The sequence below is a fragment of the Thermobia domestica genome, chromosome 7, assembly GCF_964235325.1.
Source record: "Thermobia domestica chromosome 7, izTheDome1.hap1.1, whole genome shotgun sequence".
Taxonomy (NCBI): domain Eukaryota; kingdom Metazoa; phylum Arthropoda; class Insecta; order Zygentoma; family Lepismatidae; genus Thermobia; species Thermobia domestica.
In genome coordinates this window covers 191,860,069-191,878,373 of record NC_137460.1, presented here as the reverse complement: position 1 = coordinate 191,878,373, position 18,305 = coordinate 191,860,069, and the positions used below count along the sequence as shown (strand labels likewise).

Here is an 18,305-nt window from a genome sequence, read left to right as displayed (position 1 = left end):
TTACCCAGCATGTACATCCTATGCAACAGTGCTAATTAATTCTGATTTTTTCTACTTTTATATGCTTGAATACAGTTATTTTATCTACTTTAGTTATATGCCATGTGCATATAATCTATATACACAATGCTTGTTACGTGCACTTACAGCGTATATGTTGCTTACGACATGCCTGAATGGTACTAGGACAATGCATATACATCGCATGTTTCGCACATAAAACAACGCATGTTTTTCACCTGTTTCCTTGCTGGCAAGAGATTTTACATACCTGTACAGCATTTGACATGGGCCGGTAACATTTGTGTCACCTACATGAACATTTAGGCTAGCACTTACAACACTTTCGTTGCTTACAAGGAATATTTAGGTTTCCTGAGAGCGCAATACATTTACAAAACATTTTTCGTACATGCTACTATGCTATACGAAACAACGATGGAAGAACTGAGTAACGCGAATTTTCGACTAAAATGCCATTTCCAAGAAGCAAGTTTAACAGGAAATGCCAGAAAAACTACGATTAACGAAAGATATTTAGACGCAATCCTGTTGCCTTTCATAGTTGTTTCATATAAGTACGGTTGTTCCCCTTTATTTTTGCTTATACTTTATTATCTTTTCCTGTTTGGAAGCAAGGTTTGTGTAAATCAGTCACCACGTTTGGACCCGAAAAGAGACCTGGATAAATTTTATTTCATGTCTTACTGTCTGAATGGTAGTTTTATATTTTGAGTAACAAAGCAATTTACGATATACTCATTTTTCTTCCAAACAGGTTTGCTGTGTATCGCCAGCGAATTATTTGCAATAAAGAAACAAATATGTTTAAGATTCGTTTTGTTTATTAAAGAAATAATAATCATGTTGCCTTTCATAGTTGTTTCATTGAAGTACGGTTGTTCCCCATTATTTTTACTTATACTTTATTACCTTTTCCTGTTTGGAAACAATGTTTGTGCCAATCAGTCACCACGTTTTGACCCGAAAAGAGACCTGGATAAATTTTATTTCATGTCTTACTGTCTGAACGGTAGTTTTATATTTTGAGTAACAAAGCAATTTACGATATACTGATGTACACAATTTATCGTTTTTCTTCCAAACAGGTTTGCTGTATGTCGCCAGCGTGAAATTCAAATGTATTTACAACAAAGAAACACACACGTTTAAGATTCGTTTTGTTTATTAAAGAAATAATTAAATGCTTTCATACAAATGTATATTATATAAAGACTGAAAATACATCTTTTAAATTCTTGCAAAGAAAACACAATATTTTCTTTGTTCCATCGTTTTATATAAATTATGAAAATCTTAGCAGTGAATATTAAACCAAAAGCAAGTTTACAATGTTAACCGTGCGTCTAAACAAGGGAAGTATCAATGAGCTCATATTGAAACCTACCGTAAAATTTCACTCAGAGGAAGGAAGTCCCACAGAAAAAACACACAATAAAGCAACTGCGTTTTTGAAGTGGAGTTAACCTAAATGGCAGATTGAAATGTCGCGTATCCATGTCGACAATAGCACAATACGTTCAGTACCACCCCTTGTAAACTGCCTGTTAATAATAAAAAATCAATAACAACAATGTGGGTACATACTATACCTAAGGGGAAGTCGTACGGTAAGGTGAACCTTGACAGCAGCCATCTTGAATTTAGGTCAAGTTTTGTAAATAGGAATAGGGCCAAATGATACATGATTTTGGGTAAGAATTTAAGCAGAAAAACAATGGTAGCAATAGTTTTAAGATACATGCATTTGGTAAAAAGTTACAGTCATATTTATTGTGTATGTTTCCATGTACACAACTCCCGAATGAAGCAGCTGTCCAACAATTTGTAAAATACAAAAATATAGGAAACACCCTTTATATTTTCCCAATTTGTCCCAAATGTTGTTAAGCAAAGCTACACACTTGTAGGAGATTAGTCGGCAAATTTGGTCCAAATTGGTTGAATAGGGGTGGAGATACAAGCCGGAAAAACGAAAATTCCATTGGTAAAATACAAAATAGTTTAAACACCATGTAATTCTGATGATTTGTTTGAAATTACGGTGGTCACAACTCAATACTTTCTGAAAATATGGTTCAAATCTGTTGAATAGGAGCGGAGATAGACTAGATAATACGAAAATTTAGCCAAAATAGTTGATAACAAAATTCTTATATTAAATGCTGTATGTGCAATTTTCCTCTGATCTGTCTCAAATTTTAGTAACATTTAGTTACAAATTTTAGTTATATTTCAATAGCGACAACTTACTTTTGGGCAGCTGCTTCATTCGGGAGTTGTGTGCATGGAAATATACACAACAAATATGCCTGTAACTTTTTACCAAATGTACGTATCTTAAAACTATTGCTACCATTGTTTTACTGCTTAAATTCTTGCCCAAAATCATGTATCACTTTGCCCTATTCCCATTTACAAAACTTGACCTGAATTCAAGATGGCTGCTGTCAAGGTTTACCTTACCGTACGACTTCCCCTTAAGTATAGTATGTACCCACATTGTTGTTATTGACTTTTTATTATTAACAGGCAGTTTACAAGATGTGGTACTGAACGATTGTGCAATTGTCGACATGGATACGCGACATTTCAATCTGCCATTTCGGTTAATTCCACTTCAAAAACGCAGTTGCTTTTTTGTGTGTGGTCTTTCTGTGGGACTTCCTTTCTCTGAGTGAAATTTTACGGTAGGTTTCTATATGAGCTCATTGATACTTCCCTTGTAAGACAAAAGATACAAGTTTTGTTCTATTAACTTAATAAACTCTACATTCCATAATAATTGCAAAGTACCTTACTGCTATTCTTAAATTCTTCGTCTGCAGATGACTCAGGTGTAGCGTTCAATTGTATATCACCCAATTCAAGAAGGTTGAAAAGTACCTATCCTGTCCAACTTTTATGCATATGACTTTTGTATATAATAATTCCTTCGTAAGGATGACATAATCATGAGTAACAGACGAATCATTATTACAGTGAAAAACGTGTGTTATGGGCAGATTGTACCACTTTTCTGTGAAAGCAGTTTCAGCTTCCATCTTTTCAACATAAAAATATATATGCTCTTTGCAACAAGATTCGCATTCAATAACATATATTTCTATGATCCTACAAACATGTGCTGTGCTACAGTCATCAAGCAAAAAGTAACTGTCATCGTGCTTCCTGTTAGTGCAGTGTTTAGAAGTGCAGAAAAGCATTTTTCCTGTGTGTATATCACCTATTCGAGAACATTTATATATTTTTGCGCTTTCTTTACCAGAAAAACACGTTGCTGTAATAGGAATACCGGACACTTGTGTTAAAATATACTGTGTAGAGCAATCAGTTTTTGTGATATTGGCAAACGAGACTGATTTTGAACTTAAAAGGAATTCTGTAATATTAACTGTTGCAGATGTTCCGCTACACGCATTTTCTCGTGCAAAGCCATTAACAATCTGTGAACCTATCTCTTGTGTTCCATGCATGTAGTGTTTTAAATTTCCATTTAGTGACTCAAACGGGAAACATGAGAAAGAATACAAAGGTCCTGCATTTTTGACACAATCAGTGAGGTGTAGTAAATCATGTACGTTAGAACTCATATGCTTCCTACCATATAAATGTTCAGTTTGGAAAACAAATGCATGCAAACATTTTTCCATTGCATCCAAATGTTGCACGGAAATTGTACTTGATAAGAAACACGCCACTGGTTTGATGATTTGCAAAGTGTGATTGAAATAATCAGTATTATTGAAAATATCAGAAAATATAGGAAAGTACAGTAAGAAAAGATTCTCAAACTCGATAGCTTTCCAATTTCGACGTTCTTTGATCGATCGTGGAGAACGGGTTAAACATGATGGCGTTTTTATTTCTGTCAAACGCTTGTTGAGTACATTAATCTTGCGGCCTAAGTACCACACTTCATCCTTGTTTTTGGAATCCAGCCAATTCATGACTAAAGAACGAAATATACCCAGACATATACAATGCATGTAATCTATCATTGTACTCTCAATAATCTGATAATTATTAAGGAATGCAAATACACTTATCCCCTTAGCACCAAACTCTTTATTCTCACTATGTCGAGAGTGGTCTGCGTCATTTCGCAGCGGACCTTTAGGATGTGCCACATTGTACGGATAAATACGTAGTCCATGTTGTAAGTACTGTCCTGGTTGAAGACATTTACTGCATCCAAACTTGCCGTTGAATTGTACTAGCTGCTGTACAGCACACTTTGCAGGTTTATCAAACGTGCCAAGAATGGCATGCAAGCGTACCTGAGTGATAACATTATTTTTCAAAGTATATTGTCCTTGTAGAAGAACACCACATTCAAACTTCTTCAATTGTGCAGCTACACATGAATAAAATACAGAATGCAATAAATCGTTCTTTTTAACGTGCAACTCTGGAAGTCCGATGAAAGTGAACAATCCAACTAGAAGAATGTTTTCTGGTTTCCATCGCATCGGTTCATCTATTTCTAATATGGAAATGTAGAATGGCCAGAAAGTGATATGAGAACTGTTAAAACAGGTAACGCCATCAACATTTATGATCCCTGTCAAAGATAAAATTCCATCTTCATCCACTAATAATGGGTGTTCTTCCCTGAATTTCCTATAAATTTTACCATCTCTAACACTACTCAAGTTACCCTGACGTGATTGCGATATTGACAGATTTGCCAGAAAATGTGGTCGGGAAAACATGTTCTCCAGTTGTTTACCAATATCTACAGTAAAAAAAGAGTGAGCTTTTTTGCACACGTGTTTGGTACAGTTATTGCATGAAAGGGAAGCACAGGCTGAATCGTGAATATATGCACACTGACAACAGAAGAAATGCCGCTGGACTTCTATGTTACGTAAAGCCATGAATTCTTGCAATAATAAATATTTCGTGCGTGGTACTTCTTTAATATTTACAGAATGCATTAACCTAAGAAGATCTGATGTTGCAGTTTTCGTGAGCTTGTGCTTATGAACAAACTGCATTATTTTTATAACAGATTTACTTTCAACGTTCTCCTGCAATGTAGAACTGTTTGGTCCCGAAACGTTATGAACTACATTTAATTGCAATTCAGGAACAGAAATATCTTTTAACTCGGAATTGCACTCTGAACTATCAGGCGAAAAGTCGAACGTTGATTTAAAAGGATGCTGTGAATATGTGCCGTGAAGTACTTCGTTTTGTTCCTCAAGAGGAAACGCCGGAAACGAACATTGTTCATCGATACAGCCCGATGAACCAACGCTTACACTGCCTGTCAACTTATTTTCCCCGATTTTTAAGCCCGCGTAATTGGGAAAAGGGTCAATTTGTGGTTTATCGGATTGTATCGAAGAATAATGGTTGTTTTCATCCTTTTCCCGTGAAGAACAAGACGATGTACTAAGGCTATTACATAATGTACCTCCTCGTTGAGTGCCAGGAATTTCAGTGTTTACTCTGTTAACATGTAAACGCTTATTCCACCTATATCGCGTTTTTCTTGGTACCTGAAGCACCGAGGGAGTGGGACTGTTGCATGCAACATATTGTTTGTAGTTTCGTTTCATTGTAGTTTGTAAGTTAACGTAACTATATTTTAAACACGTATAATGAACATACAAAATGTAACTACCAATAACTCAAAAGTACATATATACACTGTATCTACAAATTACTATTATACTGTTGGTATGAAGCAGAATTAACACAAACTCTACTGATCATCTTGATCCTTCTGCTTGTCTCCGTGCCTATTCTTCCGAGCCGCCTGTACACATTTGTCCGTCATAGCTGCGTGAACTGCAGACGTCTTGGTATTAGGAAATTTGAGGAGAACATAATCTGTGATCAAAGAAAGGTCTTATCAACAAGGATCTTTTACACATATACTAAGCTGAAAATATAACGAAAGAAACAAACTCCAAGTTAAAAAAAAGTCATATATTGAACAATGAACACTGATTGTAGGAGGTGACTGGGTGGACAGTAGAGAAACTAACAACTACAGATATAGTTATTGTTAAGAAAGAAATAGTTACATTCTGTTTAAAGAGTATTTTAGAAGTGTATTTATAGTTTTTACGGCTATAAGATTGGTTTGACTTAGTTTAACGTCCCACAGTTATGTCTGCTACACTAAAGGAGAATGACCTGCTGATTATAGTGGAATCGGAACTACTTCGATCGTTCAACTGTACTTCCACCGGGAATCGAACCCGGGACCACGCGAACAGAAGTCAAGCGTGCTAGCCACTAGACCAAGCGGGGGTTCTTTACAGCTATGAGTCAAGTAGCGATAGGATTGGGTAAAGAAGTGGCAAATTAATCGGCCATAACGTACCATTCAATCCTGGACTGATTTCTTCTCATTTCGGGTCATGTCGGTGACCAAGAGAAGGGTTCAGGTGGATCAGTCGGAATCATGCTAAGTGTAAAAGTTAAACAAGTACAAAACTTGGAAAATTCGCCACAGAAACTTACAATTTGTTCACATACGTTAATGGAGATCAGTATCTATCTATCACGCGTATTCGAGTGGTTTAAGAATGTTAAAGGAAGGAGGGAAAGAGGGACAATCCAAAAACCCACTGTGACAGAGAATGTGTGTAGAAAATCGGTACAATTGTTCGAAACCGCTACATGAAAATTCGAGCAATTACTAACACCAATAAAGAAACAGTAAATAGAGTTTTACACGTGAAAAAGAAGTGTCATAAATCCTCTCGCACCAACACTGAGATTGAATTGCAGTACTGACATTGTTCAAAACAAAAAAACAAAAAATATATTATATATATATATATATTCGAGGTCAAATTAGAGGGAATTCGGGTATTGGCGAACCCGTCATCTAAAGCAGACCCTCCTTTTTTTATTTTGTCGATTTTCTTGAAGTGAGTTGGCAACATTATCAGAGAACGCAAATTGCTTACTCTTATGTGAAAGCTTTCACTGAAGATGCCATTGAATGCAAATAAGAATACGCAAATTTATGTCTGTAGCAGACTTCAAAACTTTCGAACGGTTAAAAAGTCTTTCCTTATGTATTTAGTTTCATTTAGATTCATGTTATATTAAGAACAAATAGGTGGCATTGTCTTGACTAGACCTTACAAGAACATCAAAACCATCATGTAAAAATATTTAATTACTGATGGCGGATAAAGTGGACCCCGGCATGGTAGCTAAAGTGAAGCAGAGTCCAATTTGCTCAACCTTTCCAGCAGTGCTCCTTTAAAGGTTCTTTTACTGAATTAATGACTGGCATAACTTAAAATGTGTAAACTTAATGCAGATATAACTGTTGGATACACAAATGCACACATGTACGAGTTTCTCAAGTCATTGCAGTATTGTTATAGCCATTGGACAAGTCGGTCATTGGAGTTCTGAAACGTTTCTACAATGGAGAAATCATAATGTACCTCAGACCTACAGGTCATCCTATCACTCACTGTAATTTGACAAAACTTTGATAGGACAATTAAGGTTACAGACCGGCGTCTTTAATTTCTCGTTCAGCACCTTTTGTGCTACAGGATTCTAGCCCATTAACAGAAGACCCCAGGGATCCACTTTACCGGAGCAGTTTCAAAACCAGCAAATTTTCACACTTCCAGTAAGGAAGAATTAAAAAATGAATACAGCATAAGCTAAATTATTGTGCTTAAACATGATACAAATAAATAAAGAATTGTTTTGTTATAGATTTATAGAAGTAGCAATTTGTATTTAAAAATATAGCCCACTTCCTCCACGATGTACTATGCAAGAAATGCGAAACAAAAATTATAAGTGAAAGGCATATGAAACCTAACATACCTTTGATAGCACTAATAATATCTGGAGACAGTGTTTTCTTTATTTTGCCACGACCAGTTATTGAACTTGTACTAAGCTCATCATCATCAAAAAAGCACGACATAAGATTTCTCGTGAGCTTTGTAGCAGAATGGCCTGCACTGGCTACGCAGCGAATTAATCGGGAATGCTTTATTGTAATGTCAGGGTAATCAGGACTGAGAACCACATCATCTCCATGTACGGATCTCGAGTATTCCTGTAAGTAAAAGTTTAACACAATAATTAATCTTAACACATTCTACCATTTACTTTTACATATATGATGTACAGTAGAAATAAAATTACCCGAATTGCTTTGGAAACAAACGATCTTACCACGAACAATCTTTTGCGCTTGATTTTGGTTCTTGAACCCCCCCAACACAAAACAAGGGTAGATATAACGAAAGCCGAAACGATGCGAGACTTAGCTGCATCGAAACTAGTAGTGTGAGCTGATTGACTGATTTTAACACACTGTACATGTAAAATTTAAACTACTTTGTTTTTATAAGTCTTTAATTTGTCATTTAAGCAAATTTAGATTTTTGTATAAAAATACTATTTTCGTAAGTTATCAGGATCGAGTGTAGTCCAATTAATCCGGATAATTGTAACTCTACCGTATATAAGCACAATAACTGCCCAACATATGAACAGTATGTATCAAACACTACTACAACAGCGAAATTGAGCGTGTTTTTAAAATTGCATTGTCTAGGGAATACATATAATTTTATACGCCTCCAGCTAGCAAAAAGGAAACAAAAAGAAACATATCTAAGAACAGTGCCGTCAAATCTAATTAAAACAAGCAAACCGCAAATGATGGCTTTCCGAAAATAGTGACCTAATCACATTTGAAAGGGACGAGAATGGATACATTATACGCAAGAATTTTCGAGGTGCAATCTTCCTATAAGCACAGATGAAATGCAAATATATACACACAAAGAAAGAGAAAATGAAATGACTTTCGAGTCTTCCGTTCTGCGGTTATGTGGAGTAAGCTAAAGGAGACAGTGATGATGAGAACCAATGAAATGATGGAATGAACAGAGGTGAACGCTGTAACCCTCTCCACTGGTCTAGTGGCTAGAATGCGCGCCTTTGGCGTAAAAGATCCCGGTTCGATTCCCGGTGGTAGAGCATTGGAAGAGAGGTTCGGATTCCACTTTAAACTATATGTCCACGTCTCATATAGCCTCCCTCCTGAAAAAAAAAGACGTAAGCGATAATCAAATCAAATAATCAAAAGTAAACGCTCTACCATTGAGCCACCACGACCCCACACAAAGAAAAGAGACAAAATACTTAATGCAGACTTTGTCTGTCTTATAGAGACTATGCCGTTACCTTAAATTACTCATAGTTTGAAATAAGCAAGCAGAAAGAGAAATTTGGACCGCCACTTACATATTTGTATGACCCTAAGAATTTGAACAATTGTACGCCCGCACCCCTTCCCTACAAAACGGCGATAAATTGATCTAAAACCTTAGTCTTAAAATCTAGAAAAGAAACTTACGTTACTACTTTGACTGGATGGTGACACCTCATGGTTGGATTCTTCAAGATCTTCGGTATCTAGCAATGTGAACAAGAATGTCTTGACACTTCTCGGTACTTTGAGCTTCCGCTGTTTATCTCTGGAAGCGCATTCCTTCTTTAGAGCATCTACTAAGCATTTTTCTTCGTCTAATTTGGTGCGCAAATCATTAACTTCTTCTTTCAGTACGCTGCAGTTTTGACATTTGTCGATCTTTCGTACTTTTGGTTTCGAGCCTGATGGACTGTTCTGAGCTGATAAGTATGCGTTGCTTGGATGCTTGTCTATCTGTTCTTGACAAACGTTACTGGCGGATGCTGACTGTAAACTTCCGTTGCAAGAAGTTCTGTTTATTTGCTCTTGCCAGACGTTACTGCCGGGTGTAGTTTCTGTAGCCGACTCAGATGGAAAATTATCCGTACATAGTGTGGGGTCCTTCACAATAGTTTCAAAGTTCCTTTCAAATATTTCTTTCAAACTGCCTGGATTTCTACGATTTTCATCCTCTTCATCTGTTGGAATCGGATCTGTTGAACTTAGGTCATCAGAATTATTACTGCTGCCAGAATCATATCTTATTACCCGTTCCGTCTTCCCGACAAACTTCCTTTGTTCCACCTCACATTCGGTTTTAGTACCTGAAAAAAAAATCCATCATGATGTCATTTGTATCCCGAAGTTTTCGGTGGTACATCATAATCACTTCATAAAATATAAGCAATACAAGAAAAGGGCCACCCGTTAAAGGGATCTACTACAGATTACATGCACCAGCTTCCAAGGAAAAGTAGTAGGTTCAGTAGTTAAATAATCGTGGCAGATACTGACCGATTGAAAGTAGTGCCATTGCGGGAGATGTGAGAAGGCTATCTAATTGACCCGGGTGGTAAAAGCTTGAGATAAAGTGTCCCTTGTACAGCTAGCAAACTACAGAAACTGCATACCTCAATCTAGCCGATGCTTCTAAATCACTCGTTCGCAGTAGGAGTACAAATATATAATAAATAATTTCGTAGAGAACAGTGTGTACTGATAGTTAATATAGGGGCGCAGATTTTTTAAAAATATGTGGACATAAAAATGATAACTTTGCGGTTAAACGAGTGACTGCATATGAAAGAGGACTGTGTTCGATATTAATTCTGACTATCGGAGTGCCCTGCATTCTCCATGCCTCCTGCAGGACAAACACCAGTTCTCGCATTAGTTAGTCCATTTGCGATGTCGCTGTCGCAAGACTATTAGAATAGATCGTGGCTAAGCTGTTAGCGCACGCGCGTTTGACGTGAGAAACTTGGGTTTGATTCCCAGTGGAAGCTCATGTGGTTCGGATTTCCTGTTAATCAGTATGTCTACGTTTCATATGGCCTCGTTGCTGAAAGGGACGTTGAACTCAAAATCAACTCAACTATTAGAATGGGAAACTCCAAAACTTAAAGTCAGTGGGTGCGCTTTTAGAATAAGCATAAACCTCGTTTATTCCCCAGTAGTGCAATTCCTAAAGTTTATTGATGAAAGAAGTAAATGTTTTATGAATGTCTGTAAACCGAAGACAAAACTTTTATAAATTGGTTTACACACACACATTATTACTCGGTAGTAGTACATTGTTACTTGGGCCTGTACAGTAAGAGTTTAAGAATGCCTTATGGAATCATTTGAAGCAAGAAAAGTTAAGACAAATGATTTTTATTTTGCCGACGTATGTAAATATGCACGAATCTAGGCACAGTAGTAATGTTTGCATGGTGTAGCTATTCTTCATAATCTCATTCGAGACTTACAAAACCTACACGCAAACTACAACGTATGATGTTGCAGTTCATTTCCTACATCCCAAGAAATGGCATTTGTGCTGTATCGCCAGACCACATGAAAATCGATAAAGAAGTACCAACATGAACTACATTTGGTTAGAGTACATTACTTTACGTTAGGTTATGTTACATTAGGCCAGGTTAGGTTCAGTTACAAGTCAATTACCTTCAAAACAAAGGCATGTAAATTTTTACAATTTGCAATAGAACATTACTATTTGCGTATAAATAAGACGTCCGAATGTATATATGAAAACTACAGTACAAGACATTAACCAACCTGTGCTAGGTGCTCACTAAAAGCAGAGCGCGTTAGTTAGGGCGGGTAAAGGAACAGGCGCATGAGCGAGGGTAGTGAAAACAGGTGGGTGTTGGCAATGATAAGAGTTTGAATAGCACTTGTCGTTGTTTCATACTAGTAACACTCCACTTGTAAATAGTACACCGTGTCTTTCACACAATTTCAACAGCTGACGTTCGTTATTTTCGTGTACGTAATTCTATAAAACACACGATATGTCATAATATTGATATATATGCGCCATTTCCACACTTCATTTCTCGCCACTAAATCATAACAAGTGTACCTCTATGTGAAATAGTCTCTTCCGCCTCCACATACAATGACGCTTAGAACACCAAAACCAGCCTACAAAACCACTTTCTTAATTTCAGCTATTCCCGTAATCTGCTTTTCATTCAAACTCCTTCACAAACCAAAATAGGAGTATGTTTAGTACAAGAGGTCCAAAAGCACGTAAAAAACAGAAAATTTACAGAAGAAACGAATGATGCAAGTACTTAGACGTAACAGAACGTAACCAAATCTAACCTAACCTAAACCAACCTACTATTAGTAGAAATAAGCGAAATTCTATCATTCTTTGGAAAAGTATGCTGGACCCATACACTAATATAACATAAACTAACCTAAGCTTACCTAAATTAACATAACCTACCCTAAACTAACCTAATGTGAACAGAAATTACCAAAATTGTAACATTTTTTAGAGAAAAGAGATGGACCCCTTCTGCTAAACATAGGCCCCAAAATAAATTATCCAATTCACCCAGTAATTTCCAAAATATTGGAGGCGGTACAGCACTTAAACCCCAAGAACCAACATGGTTCACACTGTTTTACGTTAATCACTAAAAATCTACTATTCTACTCTGATACCTACAAAAGTGTTATTTAAACTCAGATATCTAGATTCAGGTCGACTGCCAACAGTTAAAGTGTACTAAATAGTTTATTTTGGCGCCAAAACATGTTTATGTTGATCTAGCCACACAATAAATAAATTTAAAAAAAAAAAAAACTTAGGATTATAAATAGTAGATACTTCTAAAATATAACAGAGTGACAGTGAATTAAAAGTGAGCACAATACTCTGTTACTTAGCCAGAAGACATTTTCTCCAATGTACTTCGCTGAGTCATTAACATCCGTAGATTCATGCGATTTGTATTTCCATCGTTCGGTAGTTACTACAAATTCGCGGTAATTTTCTGTTTCGACAGTTCACTGCAAAACACACGGTAATGAATCACACATTAAATATATGTCATTATCTTAAATTAATTACATCTATAGCTGTTAAAGTATTGTTAGAGCCAAATACATTACTCACCTACATAAAGAATTCTACCATCGTAGCACGTGCTTCCTTTCCATTGTACAGGGTACACTTTTCCAAGTGTAAGTTTACCTGTACATTTACATTTCTTGCGGTGTAGAATGGAATAAGTATTATTATCCCATTCAACTACAACATACGCATTATTTGCCGTTGACATCTTGAAAGCCACTGTAATCTTGTGGAAACTTACAATTCATCCGCTACCATCGAGCACACAACCATAGAAAAACCACTGATCACAAACCCTAACGTCAACAACCAGCAGACGATTGACAACGAACAAACGAACGCTGTGGCGCCAAGCGTCTTTCCTGTGCGTAAACATATAGGTTCTGATCACGTTATAATTATGTTGTTTTCGATATTGTCTCCCAAGTTTACAATATACATATAAGAATAACTTATATGTGTATGACGATAATTGTGTATTGTTCACATATCGCAATTCTTAAGGAAAGGAAACTTATTATTCAGACTCAGGGGTGTCATTTGAGAAAGTCAAGAGGGCAATCGCCCCATGAGTTTCAGAATCTCTTAATTAATTGTGCAGTAATATAATATAAATAAAATGTTAGTGTGTTTGTGCGTATGCTTCTTTGGGTGCCAGACGAATGGACCGAGAGTTATCAAATTTTGGTCACGGGTATGCTGGTCCACGGCCAAGACCCAAGACGAAGCATTTTTTCCAAACTTCGAACTAGGGGTCGCAAGGGAGGATTTACTACGACATGAAAATATAGTCGAAAATGACTTATATTAATGTTAACTTCATAGTTTTCGGAATCGCTGAGATCATAGTGAAACTCCCGATTGCGTTCACTTGCCCACCCCCCTTGGGGGCCAAGAGTCAACAGCAGGTCACCGAGACATGTACAAATAATCGAAAATAACCAATATTAGTGTCAAGTCTATAATTTACAGGCTCGCTGAGATTAACGCTGAAGCTATGGATCCCGTATATAATTCCAAATACAGCCCCATCGCCTAGGGGCCGAGTCAGGGACATACGCAGGGGGTGGTCCTGGGGGTCCGGACCCTCCCCGAAATTTCGACTTTTATGTAAATTTAGCCTAATTTTAGGGGCAACTTTAGAAATTTTAATATAAAATACTCTCATATTGAGTTTGGACTCCTCCCGAAATAAATTCCTGCGTACGCTACTGCTGAGAGTCACCAAGCGGGTCACCGAGACACGTAGAAATAAGCGAAAATTACCGATATTAGTGTCAAATACTTAGTTTTCGAGATCGCTGAGATCAATGGTGAAACTCCTGATCGCGCTTACTTCCAAATTCATCCACGTCGGCTGGGTGCCGAGTCACCAGGGGGGTCACCGACACATGTGGATGTAACCCACAGTGATCGATATTAGTGTCAAATCCATGGTTTTCTGGGCCACTGAGATCAATGGTGAAGCTCCTGATCCCTTTTACTTCCAAATTCAATCTCATCGGCTGGCACCGAGAGTAAAAAAAGGTGGGGGTCTCCGACACATATAGAAATAATCGAAAATTAACAATATTAATGTCAAATACAAAGTTTCCGGAGACACTGAGATTAATGATGAAACTCCCGATCGCGTATAATTCCAAAAATTCAGCTCCATCGACTAGGGGCCGAGAACCACCAGGCGGGTCACCGAGACATGTAGGAATAAGCTAAAATAACCGGCATTAGTATCAAATACATAGTTTTCGGGGTTGCTGAGATCAATGGTGAATCTCCTGATCGCTTTTACTTACAAATTCAACTTCATCGGCTGGGCACCGAGTCACCAGAGGGTCACCGACACATGTAGAAATAATCGAAAATTAACAATATTAGTGTCAAATCTATAGTTACGGAGTCGCTGAGATCAATGCTGAAGCTTTCGATCGCGTATAATTCCAAATTCAGCCACATCGACTGGGGGCCGAGTCATCAGGCGGATCACCGAGACATATAAAAATAAGCGAAAATTACTGATATTAGTGTCAAATACATAGTTTTCGAGATCGCTGAGGTCAGTGGTGAAACTCCTGATCGCGTTTACTTCCACATTCATCCCCGTCGGCTGGAGGACTGAAAGGCACAAAGAGAGGGTTTTTTTTACCGAGACATGTAAAAATAATCGAAAATTATCGATATTAGCGTCAAATACATCGTTTTCGGGGTTGCTGAGATCAATGGTGAAATTCCCAATCGCGTATAATTCCAAATTCAGCCCCATCGACAAAGGGCCGAGAACCACCAGGCGGGTCACCGAGACATGTAGAAATAAGCACACCGAGACATAAATATAAATCTCTATAGAGCAAAAATGGTAACAGATAGCTGGACATGACCTTTGTCTCATCTCTGTCCTTATCCATCTATTGAAATCAAAAAGCGTATGTCTACGATTTCCGATGTGAATATTGAATTTTCATATTTTGGAAGTCTACATGAGTTTCACACTTGGAAACGAAACTAATTTGTTACTATCATAAATCTTAAACCTGCATGTATGTAACTAAAAAGGTATTTCTCATTGGTAGAATGTTAGCATTCAGAAGGTTCTAGTATCGATTCTATAGAGTGCGGCCACCCTGGCTGCATTTCCCCAGTTACACCAGGTGAATACAGGAATGGTAGGCTACTTTACAACACAGGGCCTGACCACTGCCCTCCCCTATCCGGATCTGTAACTTGGGTGTCGAAGATCACAAAATAATTTATGTCAAGTGCATGCTTCTTACATGTTTACGTTTATTTGTAGGGCCTACAGGTGCTGTATATTGCATGTTTTTTTAATTTCTGACTTTTGCATGTTAGTGTACACATTATCGTATCCTTTTATCTATCTGCATGTACTTTCCAGGTGTTTTACATGTACATGGTAAGTACCTGGGCATACTAGGGAAATAAAGCATTTCCCATGCATGTGGCTTGTAGTTTCCGATACATAGTGATTTACCTGTCTTATATTCTCTGTACATGTACGCTTTATCTACGTCTGCCAGGTACAATACATGCACCTGTGACATTAATTTTCCGTGGATGCATGTTCCTTACCTGTTTTCATTTATATGTACAGGAATTGTACATTCCATGTTTTTCACTCCTAACTTACGCATGTAAACATGTAATTTACATTGCATTTTTTCTATCGTTCTGCAGGTACTTTGCATGTGTTTTACATGTACATGGTAAGTACCTGGGCATACTGGTGAAATAATGCATTTCCCATGCATGTGGCATGTAGTTTCCGATACATAGTGATTTACCTGTCTTATATTCCCTGTACATGTACGCTTTATCTACGTCTGCCAGGTACAATACATGCACCTGTGACATTCATTTTCCGTGGATGCATGTTCCTTACCTGTTTTCATTTATATGTACAGGAATTGTACATTCCATGTTTTTCACTCCTAACTTACGCATGTAAACATGTAATTTACATTGCATTTTTTCTATCGTTCTGCAGGTACTTTGCATGTGTTTTACATGTACATGGTAAGTACCTGGGCATACTGGTGAAATAATGCATTTCCCATGCATGTGGCATGTAGTTTCCGATACATAGTGATTTACCTGTCTTATATTCCCTGTACATGTACGCTTTATCTACGTCTGCCAGGTACAATACATGCACCTGTGACATTCATTTTCCGTGGATGCATGTTCCTTACCTGTTTTCATTTATATGTACAGGAATTGTACATTCCATGTTTTTCACTCCTAACTTACGCATGTAAACATGTAATTTACATTGCATTTTTTCTATCGTTCTGCAGGTACTTTGCATGTGTTTTACATGTACATGGTAAGTACCTGGGCATACTGGTGAAATAATGCATTTCCCATGCATGTGGCATGTAGTTTCCGATACATAGTGATTTACCTGTCTTATATTCCCTGTACATGTACGCTTTATCTACGTCTGCCAGGTACAATACATGCACCTGTGACATTCATTTTCCGTGGATGCATGTTCCTTACCTGTTTTCATTTATATGTACAGGAATTGTACATTCCATGTTTTTCACTCCTAACTTACGCATGTAAACATGTAATTTACATTGCATTTTTTCTATCGTTCTGCAGGTACTTTGCATGTGTTTTACATGTACATGGTAAGTACCTGGACATACTGGTGAAATAATGCATTTCCCATGCATGTGGCATGTAGTTTCCGATACATAGTGATTTACCTGTCTTATATTCCCTGTACATGTACGCTTTATCTACGTCTGCCAGGTACAATACATGCACCTGTGACATTCATTTTCCGTGGATGCATGTTCCTTACCTGTTTTCATTTATATGTACAGGAATTGTACATTCCATGTTTTTCACTCCTGACTTACGCATGTAAACATGTAATTTACATTGCATTTTTTCTATCGTTCTGCAGGTACTTTGCATGTGTTTTACATGTACATGTTAAGTACATGGGCTTAAGAGGAAAAACTAGCATTTCCCATGCATGTGACTGATAGATTACAGGCACATGCCATCAATTTGAATCATGTTTTTTGAACATACCTATTGCGCTTGTATGTCCCAGGTATATTACATGGACATGTACTATGCATGTACCTTGGTGTATGTACATTACATGTCTCCTTTATATGTACAGATACTTTTCATTGCATGTTTGAGAACTTCTAACATTGAACATCATCTACACATGTATCACATGTTCATAGCCACAGGTAGATTCACCTGTCAGTGGGAAACTAACATGCTTTTTACAGCTACAGGCGCCTGTATAGTACCTGTTAAAGTCACATGTACCTGTACATGCACAGAACATTGCCTGGAATTTGTCACATTTTCATATGGGATGTTACATCATTATCTGTATTATAATCCGAATAAACCATGAAGAGACATATTCAATCTCGAACTTTTATTTTTATATATAAAAAAAAATTTGCAATTCCAAAACCAATTCTTGATTTAGACTTCGCTGCTGACTTTTTTTTTTATTTTTCATTAGTTCGTACTAGCAGTAGAGAGAGCAATTTACAAATTCAAGAGACAATCTAGAGATCATCTTCAACATATCTACAAGAACTCAGATAAGAATGTTCAACTGAACGCAGAGGAAAGCGAACGTAGTCTGACCATCTGGACATTCTCAATCTTTCCCACCAGGAAATTCTGTACGAAGAAGCCTCGAGAAAATCGATGTTTTGTTTAAATTTATATTGGGTCAACATTTTGAAAATGTTTGTTTTATGCAGAATATAGGTATAAAAAACTAAATTGTATTCTGTTTCTTGGTCATAATATTACTAAGTAATAATACTAGAATTTTTCTCCAGATATATATATATATATATATATATATATATATATATATATATATATATATATATGGAAAAAATTCTAATATTATTACTTAGTAATATTATGACCAAAAAACAGAATACAATTAACTATGTAAATTAACGGATATAGCAA

At 37.0% G+C, this 18,305-nt stretch overlaps 2 protein-coding genes across 2 annotated transcripts; both read right to left on the bottom strand.

Annotated features, from left to right (window-relative positions):
• Positions 1-548: 548 nt before the first annotated feature.
• LOC145690631 (uncharacterized) lies at positions 549-5,727 on the bottom strand. The gene has a single exon (XM_081765709.1). The coding sequence runs from the start codon at positions 5,586-5,588 to the stop codon at positions 2,868-2,870; it is 2,721 nt and encodes a 906-aa protein (XP_081621835.1). The 5' UTR covers positions 5,589-5,727; the 3' UTR covers positions 549-2,867.
• On the bottom strand, positions 5,727-14,039 carry LOC145690632 (uncharacterized). The gene is made up of 4 exons (XM_081765710.1): positions 12,864-14,039; positions 9,392-10,050; positions 7,843-8,080; positions 5,727-5,862 (listed from the first exon to the last, which is right to left on the bottom strand). The coding sequence occupies exons 1-4, from the start codon at positions 13,027-13,029 to the stop codon at positions 5,735-5,737; spliced, it is 1,191 nt and encodes a 396-aa protein (XP_081621836.1). The 5' UTR covers positions 13,030-14,039; the 3' UTR covers positions 5,727-5,734.
• Positions 14,040-18,305: the final 4,266 nt, after the last annotated feature.